We start from the raw sequence: 27485 nt of genomic DNA on the forward strand, positions 1-27485 counted from the left end.
TAAAATGAGTATCTGCTAATGAGGTGAGAGGGATTAAATACTAGTGACTGAAATTAAAAACTGGATTTTAAATACTTTAAAGTTTCAATTCTTCACAAATTCCTATCCGTGCCTATTTTAATGTCTCTCTCCTTGTGTCATTCAGAACAAGCCAGGCTTCAAGGGTGTAAAAAACCATCATGGAGTGGGGCTGGTGAGGAAAGAGCGGGCTACGTGGATGTGAAGCCAAGTCCCTGGACAAATGCAAGGAGCTGCCCTTGGAACCCTTAGGGCGGTGGCCTGAACGTACCATCGGGTGAGGAAGAAGTGGTGCTGGGTAAGGAGGGTCAGGAGGAAGTACACCACTCCCTCTGCGGCCATGGCAACCAGGTTCTTCCCAATCAGATCCCACTGGAATGGATTTGCAGAGTGCTCCTCACCTGTGAACAGGAATGAAGTCCACTCAGCTGCCCCATTGGCCCCTAGAGACCTAGTCACAACATTTGGCCCAGCTGGTCTTTACGCAAAGGAGTAAGCGAGAGCTGCACCCCGGCCTCATCTCGGTTTCTCAAGTCAGAGTAGGGAAGAGTAGGGAAGAGTCAGCTCCTCAGCCACAGAGACAAAGGCAACTGATTCCTTCTGGGCAGTAGGACACTCCCAGACCAGCCAGGTGTCCCCTGGCTCCAGCCCAGGCTGCAGGTCTGGTGTAGGACCTCCCGCGGCAGCCCGCCCCCGCACAGAGGATCTGCAGCCATGTATCACGGGCCTCGAATGCCACCCACCAAACCGGGCATAGACATCCGTCACAGCCTGGCTCAGCGCCAGGTCAATGAGGCCCCGGCCCAGGCAGAAGTGGGGGAAGATAATGAGCAGCTTCCTCAGCATGGCGTTGAATCTGAGCAGCGTCTGAAACATAGAAAAGCAGGACAGTCAGCTGTGGGGATTGAGCCCGCCTGCCCCTCCTGATGCCCTCATAGGGCAGGACCAGGGGAAGGGCTGCAGACAGAGGGGGCCCAGCAGCCAGGCTGTCTGCAGAAGGAATCTGTCACACAGATACGGAGGTTTTGGGACACTCACAGGAGGTACCCCTAGCCAGGCAGCCCACCTGGGGAGCCATCACTGCAGACTCACTTGGAAATTCCACATGAGCCCTCCGAGGCGTTTGTTCCCAGCAGATGCAACAGCTGCTGTGAGTGCGGCCCAGGCTCTCTCTGCTTTGGGAAAACTGTGAGCTGTTACCGGCTTCTGAGGCTCTCTCATGGGCTCTAAGCCCAGCTCGTGCCAAAGAGGAGAAGGCCCTGCATGTCTTCCAGCTCTGCTTCTCAGCAACCACAGGACAGCTAGGTATGTGGCTGCTGCCCGTAGAAAAGAGGGCCAGGGACTCTCTGGTGTGTGTGCTGAGTTGGGGGGACTTGTTTTCAGATGGTCAGGTTGTGCCTGCTACTTTCACCCAGCAGTGTTGGGCAGAGCCTCCCCCAAGATGGCAGAGGGGACGCTGCTGCCCACTCATCTGGCCCCTCCCTACCGCACAACTGGCTTCCTCCTGGCCTCCACACCTTTGCTCACATGACCTCTCTCTTGCTGCCCTCCCTATGGACCCCCTCTCCCCTGCTCCCAGCACAGTGCTTTTGGGTCTCTAGGCCTTTGCACCCCCAGTTTCTATTACCCATCGCTATTAGGAAAGAATGCTCTCTCGCCTTCTGTTCTCTGGAAGATTCCAGACCTTCTTTAGAAAGCTAGCTGGAAGGATGCCTGGGTAGCACAGTCCATTAAACATCCAACTCTTGGTTTTGGCTCAGGTCACGATGTCAGGGTCATGAGATTGAGCCCCACTTCAGGCTCTATGCTCAGCATGGAGTCTGCTTGAGATCCTCTCTCCCTCTCCCAAATAAATAAATAAAAAAATAAATGAAATCTTAAAAAAAAAGCTAGTTCGAATAACACCTTCTCTCAAAAGCCTTTTCAGATTCCCATGTAAAATACCTATTTCTCTCTTCTAGTACTTACAACATTTTCAGCCAAGGTTAACTACTTCTTCCTTGCCTGCTGTCCCCACTAGTCAGTGGTCCCTGGAGGATAGGGACTGGGGTCCTCATTATTTTGGTGTCCCTTCTAAATACCTTACTTAATGATTAGCTCCTACTTATTCCAGGCCAGGCTCAATTGAATTTCCCCAGCTCTTTCAGCCCATTCTGATCTGCAGTGTTTTATCTGTCTCCTTCCCTTGCTCTTCTATCACACACTGCCTTACGGAATGTCAGGTACTGTGGTTCATATTGGTTCCTAGCTTGGTGCACAGGTCATTTCTCTACCGGAATGGGAGTTCCTGCAGGGTTGGACGGCAGGTTACACGTGTTCACACCAGCACATCCATTACATGGTGCTCACCTAGTTGATCTCTTGACTCAGTAGGGACAGCAGCTACTGGGACCTGTGCGCCTCTTGAGGGACCCTGGGAATCTCTGTAGCATCTGCCTCTCTGAGGACTTACATGAAAGCAAGCAGCTTTTCTGCAGGGAAGGGGGCGTCCTCCGTAAATGTCAGCTAAGTGAGGGTAGCCCTCAGGAGGGAGAGAGTTTTGAGTTGCTTCGAGCTTACTCTTTAATTTTTCTGAAGTAACACAATCTCTTAAGATGCAGTGGGCTGTGAGCCCATGACAAACAGTTCTGAAGAGGAGCATTTTCAGTCTGCCAGGAGGCTCTGCCGTCAGCAGAGTCTGTGTTCTTTCTCATCCATCTCTCTTCTGGGGTACGTTTTTTTTTACCAGTCATGGGACAAACGAGGTTTTGTTTCTTGCTTAGTGGTCGCAGGAAGTCTGACAAGGTCCAGGGAAGCCTCACTCAGGAGGCCATGGTACTGGGGGCTAGTGTAGATTTGCGTTAGGTCCTCCCAGCAGGGCCCAGAGGTAGGAGTGGGGACAGCACTGAAGTGCTGGCTGGTGCCCGCCCTCTGAACTCAAAGACTAGTGAGGGAGGAACTGGGGACACGGGTGCTTGGCGAGCCTGCCAGTGCTTGAGAGTGCTCGGCCGCCACAGCCAGGCTCAGACACAGCTGGCTGTGAGTGGGAGACTGGCGCACAGACAGCCCTGGAGCCATTGCCATTGCCATTGCCATTGTCTTTCTTCTTCCTCTTTTTTTTCATGCCGCTGCCATTGTCTTAGGGATTAGCCTGGCCAGCTCCTTCTGGGCAAAGGGACGTCTGGGGAGTGTGGACAGGACAACTGTACTTTATAGCTCAAAAAATGAGTCATTCAGCACCATACATTTTTAACCCTATCCTCAGAATTAAGTTTCATGTAGAATAGTAAATGTTACTCTGTTACAATATGTGTAAGAAAATGGGAGAAAGAAAATTTATGTATTTGCTTATTTGTTGCCAGAACACCTAAGAAACTGAAATGAAAGTTTCCCTCTGGAGAAGCAAAGCAGGTGACTGGGAAACAGAGGTAGGAAGGAGACTTCCTTGTGTGCCTTTTTGCTCTTTTGAAATCACATCAATGCACTCACACATGTATGTCTGAATGTGTGTATGTAGAAAAACCTAACACCCAAAGTCACCAAGGACACCCGGAAGGAGTAAGAAAATCTAAAAGCTTGGGATCACAAAAGGTCATTTATAGCTTGCAGAACGAGCTCAGAAAACCATGACACTCAGAGCACACAAATAAACTTAGAGTTGAATGAGCTTAAAGAAAACAGAGAAGGAAGAAAGAGGGGTAGGAGGGGAGGGAGGGAGGGAAGGACGGAAGGGAGGAAGGAGAGAAGAAAGAAGGAGAAGGGAGGGAGGAGGGAGAGGAGAAGGGAAAGAAGGAGGGGAGGAGGGATGGCAGGAAGTGAAGGGAAGGAGGCAGACAGGCAGGCATGGAAGGAAGGGAGAGAGGGAGGAAAGGAGGAAGGCACATTCACATATGCATAAGACTATCCAGCCATAGTATTTGCCCCTGGCTCTGCTTGACCATCAAATACTCTCTCTAGTATTTTAGTAATAAAACAAGGAAGCCACTAAAGTTATGCTCACCTGGTTATTCTCAAATAATTCCAGGATGAAGGTGATTGCACTGCTGTTGATGCCGATGAACAGGTTAGCACAAGACAAGGCCACATAGGCTGTGCTGGGGATATCAAACAGGAAGGACGCTGGGTACATCATGGGAATGACTGCCCATCTGTGTGGAAACGACACAATGCAGTGGGACACAGTTCCAGTCTCTGTACCACTAGATATAATGCATTCCCCTCACACGAGGTGACATGTCTGAACTGGTCAGAGTCCCAGGAGGACCAGAAACCTGCTCCGTGCCTTGGTCTTCGTTCCCCATCTTTGAAGGGAGATAATGATGCCTTCCATAACCATCTCCCAGGGGTTTTGTGAGGAGCAAGTGAGATGGTGGCTGTGAATAGGGCTTTTACAAGGCAGAGGGGTGGTCTCTACCCTGCACTGCTTCCCACCCTAGTCTGGATCAGCAAAGCTGAGCTGAGATCCAAGGAAGCTCATCTTTACAGTTGACAGTCATGCTGGCTCCTGAATTCTCTATTTCCAAGAGAAACCACTGCTCCAGGAAGACCTCAAGGGCCCTTGCAGGAAGGACCAGGTGTCATTATTTCCATTTTACAGATGAGGAAACTGAAGCCCAGATAGGGTAATTACTTGTCCACGAGTACATACACAGTGCGGGGTAGGCCTGGATATAAAGTTGCATGCCTTGCTCTATGATTCTATGGAATTTAATCCCTGTGTCATCCTCTGGCCCTGGCTCAGGGGCAGCTTTCAGCTGCAGTCCTCTGTGTGCAAATAACTCTTGGCCAGTCCAGCTGGAGACACCGAGATGGACAGGTTGGCTACAGATGAATCAGAATCAGAGGCGGGTGAGGGACGGGAGAGGGACGTACTCCCAGACCCTGGTCAGGCCCCAGTTTGAATGGAAGAAGATTCAGTTGAGCCTCAGGAACAGCTCTGTGTGTGGAGTTTGAAACAGAAATCAGACAGATTCCTGGTCGGTAGCTGCACACCCTGCCGGGGGCTGAGAGCTAACCTGGCTGCCAGAAACCCTGGTTTTCTGTCAGAAGAGCACGCCCCTCCCCTGGCTTCCCTTGTGGTGGCATGAGCTAACGGCCCAAACAACTCACCCATACAGCATGAGCAGGGCAACAAGGGCAGGAAGATTTTCTGGAGAAGTGTAGGCTTTCTTCTGAAACCCGATGAAGATTCCCACCACCAGTGCAGCGCTCACAGCATAATTCATCTTGAAGAGAGAAGAGGAGAACGAGGCACTTAACTTCTCAGGACCTCTGTCTCCTCTTCTGTAAAATGAGGCTTGGGCCAGGCTCCTTCAGCACTTATAATGGTCTTGGATGCTGATTCTATTTGTCTAAACAGTTCTTGATCAGCAAACATTCACCAAGCTGTCCCCAGTCCTCCTAGCACTCCCCACTCCCACCTCACAATGCAGGGAACCTTCAGCCTCTTATCTTTTGAGAGAATGAATTATAATAATCTACCTGGTCTCTCATTTTCTCTAATTGGTCGCAAAGCTCTACTGATTCTACTTTCTAAGCATGTCTCCTGAATTCAGAAAAACTCAAAATATTTAGTCCTTGGCCTCATGAAGTTCAAATAGATGATACTCTTTTATCGTTTTATCCCTTTTCTTCCCTTCCTACACAATTCAGTCCTAAAGCCATTAGGACAGATAGGGAGGGGGGGCAGCCACAGTGGGGTCACAGGAGATGTCACAGTGGTCCCAAGCAGGATGAGAATCCGAGAAGGGTGAGGAGGACATCCCACAGAGGGTGGGCTTGTGTCGGGTGTAGGAGGGTGTCCTTATAGGGGGTCCATCTAGTTGGGGCTATCAGAGCCGGAGCCGAATGAGGAGGACCTCCATATGGGGGCCAGCTGGAGCAGGGAGAGGAGGGTGTCCACATGAGGGAGAGGATGGTGGCAGCTATGGGAAACTTACTACCTACAGGTATACTGCTCGGTAGCTACATGAGTCAGGGGTAATAGAAGCCACTTTCTCACTCTTGGAGAAGAGTCGCAACTATGGAAAGAGAGAGAGCCTGGAAGTTCGATAACAAATAGGATGTTTACATAGCTTCAAAGTACCTCTCCCCCAATTCTTATTAATTATAAAGGGGGAAAGAGTAACTTTACAGTGGAAGAGCGCAGCAGACACCACCTAAATCAAGTGACCAAAATGACCATCATCAGTAATAGAACAAACTGAAGTCAGAAGCTACCTGGTCAGACACAGTGAGAAGAACAGAGTATGCCTTCATGATACCACTGCCGTAACCTGGATCCAACCATGAGAAAACACTGGGCAAACTCAAATTAAAGGACATTCTGCAAAATAACTGGCCTGTGATCTTCAAAAGTGTCAAGGTTGCACATGTTGAGAAAAGACTAGGAACCATTGCAGGCTGCAGGAGACTGGAGAGGACTGCTAAATGCAATGACTCTGAGCTAGATCCTTTTCTACAAAAGTCATTATTGGCGCAATGGGCGAAATCTGAGTGGGGTCTGAGGAAAAGAGGGAGGTGACGCATCAGGGCTAGTGTCCTGGTGTTGACAGTTATGCTGTGATTGTGTGGGGTGTGTCCTCATTTACAGGAGGTAGACACTGGAGGTGCTGGTGCTTATGTGTGTATGTGTGCAAAGGGCATCTTGTTGGGAAGGTATTCTCCAATGGCCTAGAAAAAAGTTTTGAACTGTATTTCTAACAATTTTGTGATTGTTTCCAAATTTAAAAGAAAACCAGATGACATATAAAAAATAAGAACTTAAAACATCCTATCCATGCTGAGTGAATGACATAAACAATAAGTGTTTGTTCATTCATTCAACAATGACCCGCAGGCATATATATGTTATCTTTTTGCCACTGGCTAATGAGGGTGCTAAGCTCCAACGCTATAGGTCCTAGAGTTTCGATTCCAGGCCAGCCTTAAAATTCTAGAGCTTCAGAAGCCTGCTAGTGTCATATTCATCATCTTGTAAGTCTTCATTGGCCTGCTAGGTGTCTACTTTGCAAGTATCACCTCCCATCCAGACACCCACTCTAGCCTTCTATCCACATATTTCTCTTTAGTCTCAGAGATCTCTGTAGCTAGGCACATGCATGGGTCAGCCCAAAGTGTAAATTCTATAATCTTCGTCTTTAAAAAAAAAAGTAGAATGCAAAGCCCAGCATTTTCACGGCTTTTCAGTGCAGGTGAGCCTCGCTCCTTTCATGCTTGAAGGCAGGACAGTGTGGGTAGCTACAGTGATGTTCTTGTCTAAAGTGAGGCGTGCAGGTTCTGACTCCTCCCCATGCACTTGTAAGTGTTTTCTCAGGTAGATAGGATAGAGAAGAAAGAATTTAGTTGCTACTGATGATTTCTGGTTTTGTATTGTTCAGTGATGATTGCATTTAGGAAGCTAAGATAAAAGAAGCCATGTATTTATAAACCTTAATATTTGTCATCATTATTCGCAACCACCATGAAAAAGGTGGTTTGTGTTGGTCTCCATCATGATATATCTTACCTAACATGAAATGGAAACTCATGTTAGTCTTAGAAAGCTGGCATAAAACAAAGGATCTTGTTAGCCACAGCGCCCAGAAAACACTGGAGTTGGTGTCATAATGATCCCCGCCACATTATAATTAGGGCTTTGCTGCCAATTTATTTTGGCCCTGTGGTCTGTTATAAAGTAATCCATCCTGACTCCTTCCTGCCCCCAACAATCCTGGTTTTGAGAGAGGTGGCAGTCTGCTGTTGACTTGATAAATAATTTTTTCTTTATATTCCCTAAAGTGGTGGCTAATCTGATTTAGTGGAGGTCTGGTTACTTTGGGAAAGCAAAGTAAGGCCACTGGGTAGGGTGGCCAGATTTAGCCAATAAAAATGTAGGATGCTCATTTAAATTTGAATTTCAGATTAAAAAAACAATACTTTTTTTTTTTTAGTGTATGTCCCTTGCAATATTTAGTGGGTGGAATACACTTATACTAAAATCATTAATTGTTTTATCTGAAATTTAAATTTAACTGATGTCCTATATTTATTTGGTGACTCTCCCACAGGAGAAGTTCCATCCTTTCCCCTTTAGGGGTAGATCAGGATGTAAGAAGATAATGTAGGATGAAGGACCTCTTGATATTACCTCTTCAGCTCCAGATTATTCCCAGGAAAGCCAGCCTCATGCCTGTGGTGCAGTGATTACTCAGTGGGTCAGAAGGCCCCTTGGTGCAGGGCATGCAGACCCTCATCTCAGCAGTTGTTAAGCTAAGCCCCACATCCTTCCCCAGCTTGGGGCTCCTAATTCTGTGCCTTTCCAAGAAACAGCGAACACACAAGGCCCTCAGCTCAGCCCCTGCCAATAGCCCATCCCACCATGTCCCTCCAGTCAGAGCAGACAAACACCCGCCCACCGTGGGCCCATGGAGGTGAGGGAAGCGCCATGACCTGACACTTACAATGTCCCAGACGAAGTTGGTCAGCCAGTAGGTGGTGGGGTTCACTCCGCTGACAAACTGGAGGTGTTTGGCTTTGTTTACCCTCTCTTGGATCAAATAAAGGACAAAGCTGGCTGGGACGAAGGACATGGCAAAAATCACACAGATGGCAACCACAGCATCCACCGAAGTGGTCAGCCTGCAGCAGGATGAGAGACACAGTGAGAGAGAGCTGAAGAAGGAGGAGCAGAAGCAGGAGAAGGACAAAGTTAGGCTCTGGGAGGGCCTCACCCAACTCCACGTAATAGCCTCCAGAATCCCCTGGAAGCTTATTTCACTCAGTTTTGCTAGTCAAACTGGGTCAAGGTTAAGTGGATATCTGTGGGTTTCCTGTTCCATGTTACTACTGAATAATGATATTAATGTTAATATAAAACATTTTCCATGTTAATGTAATAATCTAATTTTATTACCTTTTCTAATTATTTGTTGGTGTATAGAAATGGATTCTTATATTAATCTCATATACTACACTGCTCTTATTAGTTCTCCTAATTTGTCTATAGATAACTCTTGGATTTTCTGTGTAGACAGTGATACGGTCTGCGAAATTTTGTTAAATCATGTTTTCAAGAAACATCACAACATGGGTAAATATTCATCATGTAAATTTAAGTGAAAAGAGAACAGGCTGGTTATCCAGGAGCTTGGCTCTATTCACCCTTTCCTGGATTGCTGAGTACGCATGTGGCGAAGGCGGGAGGTGTGGGCTGAAGTCCCCCCTGAGCTTCACATGTGAGCCCGGCCCTGGCGTGGGACAGTGCCTGCACGGAGAACAGAGCACTTCTTATTAATTCGCACGGGCACCATATGTACCAGGCACTGCCCTGATGAAACTACAAAGAGCATGATCTGCACACGCAGGAAGAAGGGAATAAATAACTGGAAGGAAACACACAAAAATGTTTAGAGGCAACTCCCTAAACTGTGTAGGGTTGTAGAAAGTAAGTTTTAAAAACTCTGTTCTGTATACTTTATTTAATGAACATATACTATTTTATGTACTACTTTTATAACTACACTGGACTCCTATTTCTTATCAGATTCAAGAGGCTTGACAGGAGATGCAGAAACCTCGGCCGAGTGAGAACTGGCATAGGACAGATTATTCTTCCTCAGTTGAGGGCCTCAGAGGGTGTCCAAAGGAAAGCCCCAGGGGACCAGGGCCCAAGTTTTAGCCAATGACACTTGGCATGTTCAGGACGAGTGTTCAGGGCACTGAACACACTGGGACAGGAACATGAGGACCCTCACAGCCTGCCGGAAGAAGTTTGCACTCATGAAGCCATTCTCACCGAATATAGGCCTCAAATGGTGCACACATACTACAGATTGCCCCGGACTGATGTCTTTTACTGCCTGAAGCCGTGCAGTAAGATCCTAAGCTTGAGGAAGGCAAGGATCTGTTGACATCTTAAAAGCCCGGCCATCTGAGGGAAATTACCAGAATCGAAGATGATTTCATCTCCTGGGGAGATGAAAGATTGGCTCCACTTTCCCAGTTCCCGGCAGTCACTTTGCAAACTGGTAAGGAGAATATTTGTGTAAGCTCCAGGAGCAACGTGTTATCAAGAGCCAATAGGGAAGAGAACCAAATTTAATGCTTACTTTCCAAATAAATATGAAGAGAAAGAATGGCCAAGCCGTTTGGTACATGGGCATTTGAAAGTCTCATGTTCATGTGTGCCTGATTTAACAACCTTGACATCTGGCCCAGCAGCTCACGTTAGTGAGAATCCTCTCGGGATGTCCCTAGAGTGGAGAGGGCGAGCAGCAAGCTGGGAGGCTGGGGGCCACTGAAGCTTACACTGTGATCTCTGAGAGCTGCTCCTTGGTCAGATTCAGGGGCTGGCTGATGACGGTGATGCCGTATTCCTCGGGGTCCTTGTCCTTGGGCAGGCAGGCCCGTAAGATGGCGCTGTGGGCCACGTTGAGAAAGCTCACCAGGGCATGCCAGCCTTTGTTGTTAAACCACACCTACAGGGCAGAGACAGGCTTTGGTAGGGGTGCTACAGCTGTTTAAAGAAAAAAATGAGCTGCGGGAGAAAGAATGTGAGGAGGAGGAAGGGTTTGGCAGCTGGAAGACATTCCAGGCTAGATTTCAACAGGAGGAGGGATGGAATGTAATTAAGCTGGGAAAATAAAACTAAAATAACTAGCTCACGTGAATTTTTAGCTCTAGGCTAAATCTTAGGCAGGACCAATACCTTTATGTTGTCTTCAGTTTCTAGATGTTTAAGGAAAGCAGGCATTTCCTTAGAGGCCTCTCTGGTGATAGGGCCCTAGAAAACCATTTTTTTCCCCCACTTAGCACTCATGATTATTTATTTCTGTTTCATGATAACCAGCACATCAGAAGTTCTACCCAATCTCCAGGCTGTTTACATACCCCGCTCACATTCATCATCTGGCCAAGGTGGCTTAAAAATTCAGCAAGTGCTTCCCCATTGATGGGAAGAACTGGGAGCTTTCCTCCGATGGAAATCCCTCCGTACCTGACAAGGGAACAAGAAGTCCTCAAGTCAGGGCCACGAACCATGCTGTGCTTCACACCTGTCAATAGCTCTCTTGGTTTCTGCAGGGACATGTGTACTTTGGGGGGAATTGTCCGGACTAGTCAGCAACATGGCTCCACTTCACAAACCAATTATTAATGCTTCCTTGCTGCCTCCAGGATAAGTTCCAATCTTTACTGAGTTTGGCCTCTGCCCACCTTTCCAATGTTGCCCTTCCTCATGCCTTCCCTCGAGTGGCATATTCCAGCCATGTTAGATCACTTCCAGAGCCCCCGCTGGTCCAGGCTGCCTTGGCATCTCTGCCAATCCAGGCTGCTAGCTTCCCAGGAGTGCTTTTCCCTTTTTTGAGCATCTGGCCGACTCCAACTCATCTCTCATCTTCTCTTTGAGGTTTTCCCTGACTCTCCTTACACCCCAACCGAGGATTCCTTTTTGGTGCCACTTCTGTGTTTTGCAGATCCCCTGCCCTAACACTGCTTCTAGAACCTTAACTGGGGTCCTAGCATCGGCTTTCTCCTGCTCTCACCCATCTTCCACACTGCTTGGCAGCTTCAAGTGATCACGCCCAAACACCAATCTGGGCCTGTCGCTCTCTGGTGTAAAGCCCTTCAGTGCCGGAAAAAAGTCAAACTCCTTGACAGAATAAAATTAATCTGCTGCTTAGGCAAGGCAGAGGAGGGGAACTTTATTTCTCAGGGACTCAGACTGTCCTCCCCCCCCATTTCTGCTTCAACTGAGGTCCCACACTTCCCTCTAGGGAAAATTCTTCCCTAGGGAGCAATTCTAAAGGCTGGATTTCCCTCTCATGGTTTAGAATCCACCCAGGAAATCAAGTTAATATCAGCTCTGCATTCATTCTAGAAGCCCTATTCCGGAGGGACCCTGGGAGGCCAGCTCACTCTTAGAATGTTCTTGGATGATTCTCCAAACCTCTGAAACTACTTGAGCCTCCAGAATGCTGCAGGAACAGGGTGAGCCTGGGGCTGGGCCAGACTGAGGCTCAAGAGGGTTGGGAAGAGAGTGGCAGGGCTTAGGTTACCTGTCCTATCACTGCAGCCCTCTCAGCTGTTTTCCTTGTGAGGTTTTAGAACCCCCTCCAAGTGAGAATGCTCTGGAATGCCTCTTCAGGGAACACCGCCTCTCCTACATATCCTCCAGGGATATCTGCTACTTTGCCACCTATCCTTCAGGACACAACTGTGAGGCCCTGAGTCCATACAGAACAGCCACATGGCTCCAGGTGCGGCTTTCTTACTGTGCAGTTATTTTAAATGCATCAACCTGAGATTTTAATTTCTTACAAAAGTAGTTTCTTACCTCTGTTCGTTGACCCAGAATTTGCTCTTTAAGCTGAAAGCCAAAAACAAACCATACAATGAATACCCTAAGGAAGGCGGTAGTGTTAACTTTCCTTCCAAACACTCATTGGGGCCACTCAGTCTTGCAGGGCAGTTTTGAATTTCCTGATATCCAAACAACGGGGAAACCTTCTGGCCCAGGGGCCGAGCCCAAGTACACATTGTGGGGAAGCACTGTGTGCCACCATTGGCTCTCCAAGTCACATCCTGCATTCTGGGCTTTCTGGGTGGTCCTGTGGTCAGGTCATTTGTCAGACCATCTGGACCCAGAAAATAGGGCAACCATGATACCAGTGTGAACTGAAGTCTGCACCCCTCCCATCTTCTACTGTGCACAAGCAAGACTCTAATATTAATCACATGCACACTGGGGAGAAGTGCAGACTTCGTCTAAGCCCAAAGTTAAGAGACTGACTTCCAGCCAATCAGGGGTAAAATGACAAGTAATGAGCAGATGCCAATTACAGACCTCATAGTTCAGGCCCCCAAACTATCACTATCATCAAGCACAAAATCCCAAATTCCATATTGCAAATTTATTGCTGAGAGCAAAGTTTGGGATGGTGGTGGTTTTATGGCATTATTGAATAAATACGAGGCATGCCGCTCTTATTTTTGTGCTTGGACGGCGTTTTTCATCTTGCTAGTGCTGGCTCGGCACTGCCTTCTCAGCAGCCTCTCTCACCCCTGGCTGCATGTTCTGGTTAACCGAGTCTGTTCATCCTTTGTTCGGGTCTGGCAGAGGAAGCCACTGAAAGGACTATGAAAATTAGACAGTATGGGGTTTTATTTTAAGGCCCTAGACACATGGGGACTGGGTCAGGCTCCCCATAACCCCCTTTTTAGAGCATGCTCTTGTCAAGCTCAGACAGGGGCTGCTGACGCTGCTCACCCCCCGCTGGGGCCTGAGAAGAGCAGCTGCAGATCTGGGAGAAGGGGGTGCTTTCAGAAAAGCTCACGCGCATACTGCAAGGCCAGTGACTGAGAGAATTTACAGCTAGGGTGTGACAAGGGGCAGCTAACCCAGACAACCTGTGGCCTCCCTCACACGCTGCCATCTCGCTGCTTTTTTCCTATGTTGGTCCGATTTGTTCCTTTCTCTTTTTGCTTCTTACTTTCCCTCTTGCTTCTCTCCTTTTCCTCTCCTTTTTCTCCTTTACCCTCCCCTCCAAATGTTGTCTCTCTTTCTGAACTAGTTAAAACATGAGGCTGCATTATTGGATGCATTCTGTGCTTTTTTATTTTATTTTTAATGGTAACTGGGTTAAACTTTAAGACTGCTTGGCCTAAATAAAACAAAAAATGAAAACAAAATTAATCTTAAATTGCATTTTACTTATATATGTCTCAATTGCTTTTTTGGGTAAATCAGGAAAAAAATTTTTCCACTGCCCTGATTGCTGATAAGTTGTGAGAATAAATTATCTTCCACCTCTAGTATTTTCTACAGGGAGCAGGATGTAAAGTATGAGAGAATCTCTCCTTACCTGCCACGTATAAGAGCAGGATATGTTTTTACCAAGAAGTCGGAGATGTTCCTGTTGGTAAGGTCTTGTAGAATTTCAGTGCTGCGCTGTATTCTCTGAGGCAAATGAGAAATCTGTGTTAGTCACCTTGGAATCTGAGACCTGTTCTCCAAAAATTATTTATGGACTCTGCAGCTGGGAAGATACTGAATAAAGCACTGGCACGTCCCTAGTTCCCACATCAAAGATGTGGGAGCCATCTTGGATCCTTCTCTTTTCTCCAACCCATTGACAAGATAGGATAGTTCCAACTCCAAAATAAATCTCCACTCCATCCCCATTGCTCCAATTCCAGACTACCACCCTAGTCCAAGCCTCCACTCAGACCTCACCTGGACCTCGACAGAAACTTCCAGACTGGTCTCCTCATCCCACCCTGGCCCTCCAAAGTCCATTCTCTATCCAGCAGCCAGAGTGAGCTTTAAATATGTAGATCAGAATAGCACCTTCCTTGCTTTCCCTACATTCCTCTGAGGACCATCGCCAAGGCTGACACGGTCACATGATCTGGCCCTGCCCTGCTCTCTGAGCCCTTTGGTCATCACTGTCCTTACTCCTTACCCTCCCCACCTGTCCTCCCTGCTTCTCCACTGCACACCCTTCATTCTTGAGGTAGCTTTGCACCTGGCTGTGCCTTCACCTGCATTACTCTGCCCAGACAACCTCACATGGCTAGTTCATCAACATTCAAGTTCTCGGCTTACATTTTACTCCTCAGAGAAGTACTGTCTATTTCTAGTCACTCTCTATCATAACCTACTGCTACATTATCTTCTCATTTACATCTCTATATCAAATTTTCTTTCCAGTTCATCTGCTTCCTTGTTTTTATCTGTTACCTCTCTGTATGATATAAATTCTGGGAGAGCGGGGACTTTCTCTGTGGTGTCCCCAGCACTCAGAATAGTACCTGGAATGCAGGTGAAACACTAAATTTATGACATAGATGAAAGAATTCAAACAGTCCCTTACAATTTATAGATCGCGTTCAAAATATATCCACAACTGGAAGCTGGTTTCGCCTTTGGAAGATTCAAAAAGCACATGAGTTTGGCCACCAGGTGGCAATATTACTTTAAATTTGGGTCTACATAGTGTTGGTTCAGTTCTGGTCAATCAAGAACCTGGGGTGTCAAGGGCACAACTCAGATGTAGCTGAGGGTATTTTTGGTGGCATTAAAAACACATCACACACCATCACATACCATTCTTTTCATTTTTATACACTTTCTGCCTCTCTTGCCCCCTTTCCTATTTTAGTCCCTTCAATTCACTTTTTCACTTGGTTCCAGAACTAGCATCTACTGAATGCTTACTGTGTGCCAAGCACTGTGTCAAATTCTCTATATTCATTGTCTCCCTTAATCCTTATACTCTTATGAAAGAGGAATTGTTGCTTTAATTTACAGCCAGAGAAACTGAGGCCCAGAAAGAAACCTCAGCTAACTTGCACCAGGTTATAGAAGTTATAGGGGGTTGATCTAGGCTTTGAACCTACATTGGTCTGTCTCCATAGCCCTGCTCTTTTCACTCTACCACCTGCTTCTCAGGCTGAGAATGGCACCCGGGGCACCTGCCACGCTACTCTGGTAGAATCTAGGCTGGAACAGTTGCAGGTGTCTGGTAATTTGTGATAAATTATTTTCTAAAAATGCTATCAAATAAAAGACTCCTACAACTTGATCTCTGTGTATTCTAGAAGTCAGGGATGGAGCACTTCCACCTTAGGACCTACCACCGTTCAAAAAATGTTAGGACAGGAAGGGACCCTAGAGAAGACTGCATCCCCACCCCCATTCTCCTGACATGTACAGTTTACTAGCTCTGAGTGAAGCCCATACCCTTTGGCTTTATTCCAGGCCGAATAGGAGAGTGTGTTTAAGTGAGTGGGGTGAGTGGGTCTAAATATGAGTGTGTGTGTATCTTTTACACACACACACACACACACACACACACACACACACACACAGCATCTCCTGTGCTGATGCCTGAGATTCAATTTTGCTCCCAAGAGAAGCATCAATGATAGTGAGGAAATGCAGGAGTGATTAAAAAAAAAAAAATCACAGGAACTGGCTTGCCTTTTTCCTGGACTCTGGCTATGGGGATCTGTTAAATTTTCCCACCAGGGACCAAGGACTGATTATTGAAAAAAGTTCCTAAGTTAGGCAGGCAGCTTGAAGGTAGGATCTCCACGGAGCTAGGCTTGGCCTTCCTCCCCACCTTCCCAGCCGAGGACTCCTGGGCTGTGTCCCGAGGCTGAGTGTATCTGAGCAGCAGCCACAGGGCCCCTCAGTCACCCCCGCAGAAGCAAAGCTCCCTCTTGGGATACAGAGAATCAGAACAAGCTGCCTGATTCCCTCCTCTGGGATCTCTGTGACGCTGCAGTGGCAGAGTCGTGATTCAAAGGGAAAACATACTGCTTGAGAAACATAAAGGTGTATGCTTTTGACAAATAAAAAAAGAGAAAGATAGGAGGATGCTCACAAACACAGAATCACTCCTAGGCCAGCAACCATGATTGACGCTATGGCAAAATTTAGTTGTCCTCATTATGTGCTCTGCCTTCTGCCGTATGCCATAGTGACACACTTTTGTGTGGGTTCAAGGCCTCCAGAATAAAGACGATACAGTTCCCAGTCTTCCTTGATGTTCAGCTCTGGCTAATCATGTGTAAGAGAAAGCGCAGTGTGGCGGCTTCTGGAAATCTTCCCTAAAGTTAGTGCATTTGCACACTTTGGCCTCTCTTTGCCTTCTATTCTGCTACCAGAAAAGTAGATTTGCTATGTCGGCTGATGAGGCTAGGCGTGTTTACCAGGGAGGAGCAACAAAACACAATGTCACGGACTGCCTGCATCAACTTTCCAGTGAGAGGGAAACAAATTGTGTCTTATTTTATCCACTGTCAGTTTGAGGTTGTCATCAGTTGAGTTGAATCTAATGCTAAATAGGGGCGCCTGGGTGGTTCAGTCGTTAAGCGTCTACCTTCGGCTCAGCATTCTGGGATGCTGATCCAGCATTCTGGGATCGAGCCCCACATCGGGCTCCTCTGCTGGGAGCCTGCTTCTTCCTCTCCCACTCCCCCTGCCTGTGTTCCCTCTCTCGCTGGCTGTCTCTCTGTCAAATAAATAAATAAAATCTAAAAAAAAAAAAAAAGAATCTAACGCTAATAATATAGCTTCTTTACCCACATTATTTCATTGAGTTCTCATAATAACACTATGAAATAAATAGTTACCTTTAACTTACAAATGAGGAAGTTAAGGCTCAGAGAGGCCAAGTAACTAGCCTGGGGCTCTCTGATGCCAAAGCCAGTGCTTAGCCCCCTGGGACACACTGCTTCTCGGGGAATCGTTCATTCACCGGCACATCAGTAGAGAGGGCCACACAAGGCCCAGTTCAAGCCCGTCAGCTGGGAGGCCTGTTAGCAACTGAAGACAGAGTAAGAGTCCCCTGGCTCCTTTCACTGTCTCTGACACCCCTGGGAGAGGCTCACTGGAGTGATACATCAAGGAGTTCAGAACTCCCAAAAGAGGGAACCTCGGTGGCTCAGTCAGTTAAGTATCTGCCTTTCAACTCATGTCAAGATCCCGGGTCTTGGGATGGAGTCCTGCAATGGGCTCCCTGCTCAGCGGGGAATCTGCTTCTCCCTCTACCCCACCCCCTGCTCGTGATCTCTCTCTCTCTCTCTCCCCCCCTTTCTCAAATAAATAAATAAAATCTTAAAAAAAAAAAAAAGAACTCCCAGAATAGGATGCTGCTCAGAAAAAAATGTAGGTAGCTGGCTGTGTGTGTGTGTGTGTGTGTGCACGCACGTGTGCGCATGCATGTGTATGCATGCTATTACACAGCATGCGGCAAATGGCTTAATTAGGTTAACAAGTGTGCAAATACATATACATTTGAATGGACACTACATTGTTTACAATGGAAAACACTGAAAACTCACATAAATTAAATGAAATGGGATAGTATATAGGTATTAAAAGCGATGATGTATATTTATTGACATGAACATATGTTCATGATATGTTTTTAAGTGAAAATAGCAGGTTTCAAGACAGCATTTTGAAATATAAACCTGTTTGAATGGAGAAAGAGCAAATGTTATTGGTTATCTCCAATTGTAGGATGATTTTTTTCTTCTGACTTAACTGTATTTTCTAATTTTTCTGTAACAAGCATACATGACTTGTATATATATATATTTTAAATGCTTTTAAAAAATATTTTATTTATTTATTTATCAGAGAGAGAGAGAGAAAGATAGCACAAGCAGTGGGAGCGGCAGCCCTGGAATCATGACCTGAGCCTAAGGCAGATGCTTAACCAGCTGAGCCACAAGGCATCCTGATTTGTATATTTTTTCAAAATTTAAAGTTTTTTAAATAAGATTGAAGAGGGAGTGCCTGGTGGAAAATGGAGCTACGGGCTGTGACAGGGCCCTTTAGCATGCCCTTCAGAGAGGACCCTAGGACTCCTCTGGCCCTTCAGTCAGCTGTCAGTTTGAAATGCTAGTCGGCTAGAAACTCAGGAGGCACAGTGCATCTCCCCCAATCCCTGCTGTCACAGGCAGCTTCGGGGCCCCTAGTTTCCCACGGAGGGTCGAGGTACCTGAGGGGGTGGGAGCCCCCCTGCGCCCTCGGGGCACTCAGGGAGCATGGTGAGCTTCTCTCTGGTGCTGCACATGCAGGAGGGTGAGGGGTTCTCTGGCGTCCATTTCTGCTTCTGGAACAGGTGGGTGATGTTCGGGGACACAGAAGGAGTCTTCCAGGGGGTTGAATTGCCACACGGGTACTCCCTCATGGAAGGCAAGAAAATATTTCACAAGCAGCTCCAGTTGATAAGAATCCCTAAAAATGAGAAATAGTGCCCAACCCTCTCCTTAGCCTTTCCTCTATCTCCTCGGACCCACACATTTTCTTCTTCTATTCTCGGAGGTTAGTTTCTGCTCAAATAAAATCAAATCCCTAAAAATGAGAAATAATGCCCAACCCTCTCCTTAGCCTTTCCTCTATCTCCTCGGACACACACATTTTCTTCTTCTATTCTCGGAGGTTAGTTTCTGCTCAAAAAAATCAAGGGCGCCTGGGTGGCTCAGTCGTTAAGTGTCTGCCTTTGGCTCAGGTCATGATCCCAGCATTCTGGGATCGAGCCCCGCATCGAGCCCCGCATTGGGCTCCCTGCTCGGTGAGGAGACTGCTTCTCCCTCTCCCACTCCCCCTGCTTGTGTTCCCTCTGTCACTCTCTCACTGTCAAATAAATAAATAAATAAAATCTTCAAAAAAAAAATCAAGACTAGAATTTTGTTGATTGACTAGGTGTGGGACTGGGCAATAACTATCTACTTTGTGGGCTGTTTTAGCTCCTTTCTTCCTCCTGGCACCTGAAGCTGTTGAGAAACAGAACAAATAAAAGAGGAGTTGGAACTTAGTTTGGTTTGGTCCTTATCTATAGCTCTGAAAAAACTGAACGAGAGAAGCAGTTAAAATTATATTGAAATTTTAGGATTCTTGGTAGATTTCAACTGCCCTCTATAAGTCCCTTCTCTATACTTACAGCAATAATTTAAAGTTATGTAATTAATGCCATTCTAGGTCCAATTAAACAATAACACATCCCCCACCTCCCTCCTTTCCCTGTTCAGATTCCTTTCAAATACGTTGTGGGAAGCATATGTTAACTCAGTACGGAACTTTCTACATTGGGAATTCTAGAAATATACAGCTGCCTGGTGATGCAGGGGCTTCCTAAAAGGTGGTGACACCCTTGCAAATGTGTGTTGAAGGAGAGGCAGGGTGACAGTCAGGGATGTGGAAGCACCTGTGTAACAAACAGCAGGACGGAGATGGGGCCTCTCCTGACCTGCCATCCCGGGACCCCGCCCTCGGGCTCCCCCGGGGCAGTGGCTGGTGGGAGGACATGGGTGCGCAGGGACTTACGGAAGCCACTCTTCCTTCAGGCAGCGATTGCCAAAGCCCGGCTTGTTCAGGAGGACGTCTGCAAGTGCTGCAAGCTGCTCACTGCCTGGCTGCTCCAAACTAGACAGAGTGAGAGGAGCTTACTCGACAGATACATGACTGGGACAAAGGGACAAAGCAACCAATGTGCAACTTGACAGGCGTGCAGTGAACGGTTGCTCCATACTTGGTATGTATGCAAACCACAGAACGCTGCCTAGGGGTGCCTAGGTCTCCTGGGAAGGGAGTGTGCTATTCCCACATGCCCAGCGATCTGCTGGCATATCATATCTGCACCTCAAAAAGATGGAATTCAACCTACTCACCCAACCTTTACTTTCTCTTTCCTTACTCCTGGCAGTCCTGGTTGCCCACTTGGGATCACTTTTCCCAAGTGGCGGGTACATTAACTTCCTTCTGGAAGGCAGTCCAAGACCCCTACCACATTGGTTGCTGTGGAAAGGGGAAGGGTCCACCAAACAGTCTGACCTGGGAGCCCCACAACTCATGCGGGTGATTGATGACCTTTAGGGATGAGTCTACACACCTGAAGAAAGTGTACTGTTGCCCATACATCCAGGGGTGAAGGATCAAAGCAGGATATTCACCAAAGGGAGGGACGATGATGGAAAGCATCAGAGCCAAAAACACAAAAGTGGCTGGGAGCACAATCTGTTGGAAAATAAAGATGGCAACATGGGCTGTGGTATGTGGTATGTAAAGAAACACACACACACACACACACACACACACACACTTTTATCCTTCTAAACATTTATCTTGCAGCCTCATAACTGGGCCCTGGCAAAGGAGGTCAGGCTTCTGGGCAACATTGTAAGGGAGGTGCAAAGGCAAGGTGTGTAGGAGAAAACAGGATGTTCTGGTGGCCATTCAAGAATGGCTGAAGACACCAACACTGAGCACTGTGGTAGCCGATGCTCAGCCAGAGGTGAACCAGAGTTTCCGTATTTGAATAAAAAATATAAAGAGAAAAAAAGAGTACCCAAAGCAATCTATAGATTGAATGCAATCCCTATCAAAATACCAACAACATTTTTCACAGAACTAGAACAAACAATCCTAAAATTTGTATGGAACCACAAAAGACCCTGAATAGCCAAAGCAATTTTGAAAAAGAAGAACAAAACTGGAGACATCACAATTCCAGACCTCAAGTTACATTACAAAGCTGTAGTAATCAAAACAGTATGGTATTGGCACAAAAACAGACAAAGAGATCAATAGAACACAATAGAAATCCCAGAAATACACCCTCAATTAATCTTTGACAAAGGAGGAAAGAATTAGTCATGGGACAAAGACAGTCTCTTCAACAAATGGCACTGGGAAAACTCTACTGCTACATCCAAAAGGATGACACTGGACCACTTTCTTACAGATACACACGTATAACTCAAAATGGATAAGAGACCTAAATGTGAGACCTGAAACCATAAAAATCCCAGAAGAGAGCACAGGCAGTAATTTCTCTGACATCAGCCATAGCAACATTTTTTTAGATATGTCCCCTGAGGCAAGGGAGATAAAAGCAAAAATAAACTATTGAAACTACATCAGAATAAAAAGACACTAATTCAAAGGGACACACGCACCCCTGTGTTTATTGCAGCATGATTTACAATAGCCAAACTATGGAAGCAGCCCAAGTGTCCATGGGTAGATGAATGGATAAAGAAGACATAAGATATACACAATGGAATATTACTCAGTCATAAAAAAGAATGAAATCTTATCATTTGCAATGACATGGATGGAGCTAGCAAAAAAATAATGCTAAGCGAAATAAGTCAGTCAAAGACAAGTATCATGTGATCTCACTCATATGTGGAATTTAAGAAACAAAACAAATGAGCAAAGGCAAGAAAAAGAGAGAGACAAACCAAGAAACAGACTCTTAACTATAGAAAACAAACTGATGGTTACCAAAGCAGGGGTGAAATAGTTGATGGGGACTGAGGAATGCACTGGTCATAATGAGCACTGAGTACCATATAGAATTGCTGAATCACTCACTATATGGTACACCTGAAACTAATATAACACTGTAGTTTCATACTACTGGAATTAAAATTAAAAAGTTAATTTTAAAAAAGAGTAAAAAGAAAAAAGAGACCTTAATATGTAGGGTCATTGCAAAAATGAATGCAAATACGACTACCCTTCACTGTAAAAATGAAAACAATCTCAACATATTCACTATTATTTTATTTTCTCTGCTAAGTGGGGTCAAACACTTAAGAAGGATCCTTATGTTACTAAGAACCGAAGTAAAGGTTGGCAAGGAGAAAGCAAAGCAGACAGGACCTAAAGAGGGTGCTCATCACTGTGTTTGAAGCGCGGGCAGAAGAAAGCCCAAGAGAGGCAGGCAGGGCCAGAGGGGCAGGCAGGCCTTGGGCGCCAGCGGCCAAGCACAGGCAAGGATCCACAGTAGTACCTGGGCCAAGAAGTCCTTGCGACTGCGCACCGCGTGGTGGAATCGCTTGACCAGCAATGCCTGCACGTGCTGGAGGAGCAGCTGCGCCCCTGCGTTGAGCCTTCTGCGCTGCTCTGGCTCTGAGGAGGGCTGGACCCCCGGGGGGGCAGCTGGCTCCGCAGAGCAGCCATTGGAGCCCTGGGGAATCTCTCTGGCCTTCTCTCTAGGACCCAACCAGGGGTGTCGGAGGCTGACGTTTTCTCTTTTCTGTTGAGTGCCACCTGATTTGGAAGATTGAATTAGAAATTCAATTAGAAATTTAGAAAAATACTCACAGGATATGGTTTTCACATGCCATTTTTTTCTTACTGCACTGGTTTTCCCCTTCGTTTAAATTAGCAACAAAATATCAGGCCAGGTAGGTTAATATGCTTTTAAAAATTCTATTTTGGGGGGCACCTAGCTGGCTCAGTCAGTAGAGCATACGACACTTAAAATCAAGGGTCATGAGTTTAAGCCCCACATTGGCTGCGGAACCTACTAAAAAGAAAATAAATAAATAAAAATAAAATAACGAGTCCATTTTTTAGTGTGAATCATCTGTAGACAGAATCACCTAAAATCCTTTAAAGATTCTCTACAGTAGCTAAAGAGAAGAGGATATAAATGCATTGACAGAGGGGTCTAAAACATGTAACTAAGTAAAAAAAATTGACGTTACAGAGCAATGTGTGTAATAAGATCACATGTACATTAGAGAGCACGTATATCATATACAACAAATTATATGTTATACACACACACACACAGACATATGTAACTGCAAGGCTCTGGCTGAATACCCACCAACTATTAAAAGAAGTTACTACTGAAGGGGTAGAGCTGGATAAGGGGCGGGGATAAAGGGGAAGGGTGGTTTTAGCCTTTTTTGTATTATTTGAATTTTTAAACAGCAAATATATTCATGTGTAACCTGTGAACTTAAGTAAAAGTCAGAGTTGACTTGTTTTTTTTTCCTAAATTCTTAGAGGCCAGTGAGAAGTGGAAAGACTAGTAAACTAGGAGTTAGGTGACCTGGGTTTGAATCCTGACTCTTACTAGATGCATAAATTGGACTCTGTCTGAATCTGAGTTGTTTTTTTTTTTTTAAAGATTTTATTTATTTATTCGACAGAGATAGAGACAGCCAGCGAGAGAGGGAACACAAGCGGGGGAGTGGGAGAGGAAGAAGCAGGCTCACAGTGGAGGAGCCTGATGTGGGGCTCTATCCCATAATGCTGGGATCACGACCTGAGCCGAAGGCAGACGCTTAACTGCTGTGCCACCCAGGCGCCTCTGAATCTGAGTTTTCACCTCTGTAAAATGAAAATGAAAACATTCCACGGGGTTGTTATGAGGATTAAATGAGCTAACATGTAAATGTGCTTTAAGAACTACTCACTGCAAGTCACTAGTTACGTTGAAGCTATAGTGTATCATCACTGATTAATGTTCATTTGTAGAACATGTTGTTGGATATAAAGGGAGAGCCTAGAGGACTGCTGGTTGGTCCCCCACTGCTTTCTTAAAACACCTCCAAAAGTCCCCCAGCACAAGGGCCCTTGCAAAGGGAGTTGGGTCAGCCCAGTCATCCTTTCAGCTAACACTCGCGGGCACTCGCAATGCAGCATCCTGGCTTCTGCAGGCTCACTCATCACCCAGTGCCAGAGCCCCAGCTCTCCTGCCTCCTTTCCCTGATCTGGGCTCAGGCTTTTTTTTTCTTTTTTTGAAGATTTCTTTATTTATTTTAGAGAGAGCGTAAGGGAGTGCGAGCGGGTGTGGGGGGTGGGGGGCAGAAGGAGAGAGGGAGAGAGAAGTAGACTTCCTGCTAAGCGGGTAGCCCAATGCGGGGGTTCTAGATCCCACGACCCTGAGATCATCACCCCAGCGGAAACCAAGAGACGGACGCTTAACTGACTGAGCCACCAAGGTATCCCATGGGCTCAGATGTGTGCCCTCCCTCTGGTAGGATACCTGGTGCTTTTCCTCATGTCTATCCCATGAGCTTTGCTCTCTCTCTGATATCCCATTCGGACTGGAGCTCACTGGAGGCAAGAGCTGAGGGCACTGCTGAGGGTAGACAGAACCATGTTTGTTCCTGGCTTTCTGCTGCCCTCTAGTGGTCACTGGCTGTGAGCCACAGATTTAGAGCGCGCACTGACCCTTTTGGTACCTTGAAACTTGGAACCTCAATGGATAGCTACAAGTTCCTTCAGACTTTGGAGATAAGATCAGAAAAACTGTCATCCTCTAAAACTGAGCCAATTTAAAAAAAAAACGCATTTAGCCATCTGAAAAATGGGTGGCAGAAAGAGTGTGGACTTGGTCCTAGTTTGAGAGCTAAAACCAGGGAGGAAGAGTCAGAAGCCTGTGTGACTTTAAGGCAAGTCATCCAATCTGTGTGGGCTCAGTTTCCCCCAGATGGGGCTAATCCCTGTCTTAGCAGCCTCATAAGATCATAGTGACAATCAAAACAATGGATGTTACGTGCTCCATGAAGTATAAAGGGCTAAACAAGTTTGAGGTAAAAGATGATTTGCAAATGCTGAGATTAGGATGTTGCTAAATCTTAATCAGAAATCACATACTGTGTTAAAACTTGGCATGTATTAACTCATTTAATTCTCTCAACAATCCTAAAAGGTGGATACTATTATTTGCCCCATTTTGCAGATGAGGAATCAGAGGTACAAAGAGGCTAAGTATTTACCCAAAACCACTCAGTTAGCAAATTGTGGAGCAAATTATGAAGATCTCCCTTACTTTAGCAGCTACTCTCTTAACCTCTATCCCTGCATGTCTCTTTGGAACATCCTATTCTATGACCAGGCTGACCAGTCTTCTGATGTCCAATTCATTCTCCTGAGAAGATCTAATTATTAAGGAGTATTTTGTGCTGATGAAAGCCCCAACTCTTGGAAACATCATAGCTTCTGATATAAATTTGCATATTTTCATTCTGGTTTTGGTTAATGTAAGTCTTTGTCTTTGAGTGATCTGGGAGAATTCCATTTCTGTGTCTGTAAAGCTGGAAAGAATACCTGGGCCCGGTGGTGAACTGCTCCCACCCTCTCTGGCAGACTGCCCTTCCCCCCCACTCTGCCAGGATGCGCACCTCTTCTGGCTACCACATGACTCACCTGGGCCAGGCAGCACATTTGGGCTGGCGTATATGACCACTGGTAGTTCTAGGCATAGCTAATAAACAGACTTCTGGGACCACTTACGAAGTCAAGATTAAAACCATGTATCTTAAGAGTTGTCATCAGAAATTTCACAGGGAGGAAATCGTCTTTGCTCAGGAAAATACTATGATATTACTATACTGGGTAGAAGAGGTAACCACGAGCAGGAGCCCAAGGCATCGAAGGAGAATGGCCCTGCAGCTTTGTCCGTGAGCAGAAGAGAGGAAAACACAATGGAGAAAGAGGAACCAGATAGAGGATTTTATCAGTGTGGGTAGATGCCTATTATTCTATCAGAAGAGGCCTGTGTCATGGCAGGTAATCCTGCCTGCATGGCCATCTCCCTATCCCCTATCCTCCACAGTAAATTCACTCAGGAACGCTTTGTGTGGCTCTGGGGGTTGGGTAGAAATCACAGAAGGGGCTAGTTGGTGCCCAGGCTCACACATGTAGAAGAGACCCCCAAATCCACAGCAATTATGGCCTCTACGGTTGTAAAGATCCATAGGGCACTAAATGAAGGCTCAGAATAATTTACTCTCTATCTCAAAGAGGCCAGAAGACCCCAGCTGGCATCTGGGTTGTATTCACTGTCACCATGATCTCTAGGGACTCTGTGGGCTGTCACTAATGCAGACAGGAGTGGATCAGAGGCCTGGTGGAGTTAAGAGGAGCAGATGAGGATGGTGATGTAGCAGGTATAGAAGCCCCAAAAGTGGGATGAGAAGCTTGTAGGTGGTGAAGCTCCCAGCCTGATCTTAAGAATCCTGATTCATCTAGAGTCTTTCCACCCAGACCTGATTCCATTTGTCATTTCTCTGTCATTTAAAGGAACCGAGAATGCAAAATGTGTGTTATTTGGAGGTCAGATAAATACAATGGAGGAGTATTTGCCTGCTTTGTTGTTTCATGAAATTTTCCTCAGATTTTCAATACAGAGCTTGGGGAATGTGGTGAGGGAACACACTCTGGAACCATACCAGCAAACAGAGGTCCTGAATCAGAATCTTCCGTGACCTTCAGAAAAATCTGTCAAGAAAGGAAAAAGGAGAACATTTGGTTTAGGTGTTTCATTCTCAGAAAAAAATCTAACCCAAGCTCAATTTGGTTGGTTACTGCTTCGCAATGGAAGGAAAATACATTGCGATTTATCTAAGAACACAGTCTTCTATAAATATAAAAGCATAGGCACACAGTGACCACAGCTACATGAAACATGTTTCTGCATGGCCAAAAATGAAGATAGTTGCTATGCTTGGGTGGGGAGTTACAGCTTTTTGCCTTTATAAAACATCCCTCTAGTATTAGACTTCTGCAAAGAACCTCCTTTTCTGCTACCTGATAGAAACCAGATGGAATCTATGCCTTACCTCTTCCAGGGGAGTGTCAGAAATTCCAAAACTGCTGAGCCCCAGGTCAGCTAGTGTGTCCTCTAGCTCTCTGAAAAGGCTGGCGTACGCTCTCTGCTTGAAATTCTTGTTTGGAAGAAGGAAGATAAGTTCTTGACCGATGCATTCCACCAGCTTTGCCTCTGGGACATGGTGTCGTACCATATCCATCAGCTCATTCACATCTCCTAGGACAAAAAAAAGAGACTGACATCAACTCTGTCTTCTAGAACAAAGCCTGGGAGACTGAGCTTGCTCATATCCCCAACTTTCTTCTGCATCCCATTTGAGGAAAGGGCATTTCACTCCTCAGCAGTGACTCCTGTGGAGGACTGATGCCGCCTCCCAGCCTCCTGTCCCCGTTTTAGCTTCATTAGCCCCTGAAGGGCACTGAGAGGGAGAGGGAAGCCACAGAACTCCTTACTAACTAGTCAGGCAAACTTGGGAGGTCATGTAACGCTCCCCTGACAGTTTCCTCCTTTGTGCAATCAAATGGTCTCTCCCTTGCAAGCTATGTAACATCATGCAGATCCTACCCTAGTTTATTCATCTGTTCAAAGGGGAAAATAATGGCACCCACCCACTTTACTGTTATTTATGAG

General features: G+C 46.2%; 1 protein-coding gene across 1 annotated transcript in view; it reads right to left on the reverse strand.

The window, feature by feature from the left end:
• ABCA4 (ATP binding cassette subfamily A member 4) overlaps positions 1-27485 on the reverse strand; it is a 134316-nt gene that overhangs the window by 18557 nt on the left and 88274 nt on the right. The window contains exons 26-41 of the mRNA XM_019798266.2: positions 26866-27071; positions 26476-26524; positions 22293-22552; positions 20385-20509; positions 19820-19918; positions 18492-18678; positions 13839-13933; positions 12311-12343; positions 10867-10972; positions 10685-10759; positions 10285-10454; positions 8439-8616; positions 5107-5222; positions 3998-4145; positions 762-885; positions 290-419 (exon numbers count right to left, since the gene is read on the reverse strand). Of these exons, the coding sequence (XP_019653825.1) occupies positions 290-419; positions 762-885; positions 3998-4145; positions 5107-5222; positions 8439-8616; positions 10285-10454; positions 10685-10759; positions 10867-10972; positions 12311-12343; positions 13839-13933; positions 18492-18678; positions 19820-19918; positions 20385-20509; positions 22293-22552; positions 26476-26524; positions 26866-27071 (2101 nt within the window). The remainder of the gene's footprint in view (positions 1-289; positions 420-761; positions 886-3997; positions 4146-5106; positions 5223-8438; positions 8617-10284; positions 10455-10684; positions 10760-10866; positions 10973-12310; positions 12344-13838; positions 13934-18491; positions 18679-19819; positions 19919-20384; positions 20510-22292; positions 22553-26475; positions 26525-26865; positions 27072-27485) is intronic.

The sequence above is a fragment of the Ailuropoda melanoleuca genome, chromosome 2 (assembly GCF_002007445.2).
Source record: "Ailuropoda melanoleuca isolate Jingjing chromosome 2, ASM200744v2, whole genome shotgun sequence".
Lineage (NCBI taxonomy): Eukaryota > Metazoa > Chordata > Mammalia > Carnivora > Ursidae > Ailuropoda > Ailuropoda melanoleuca.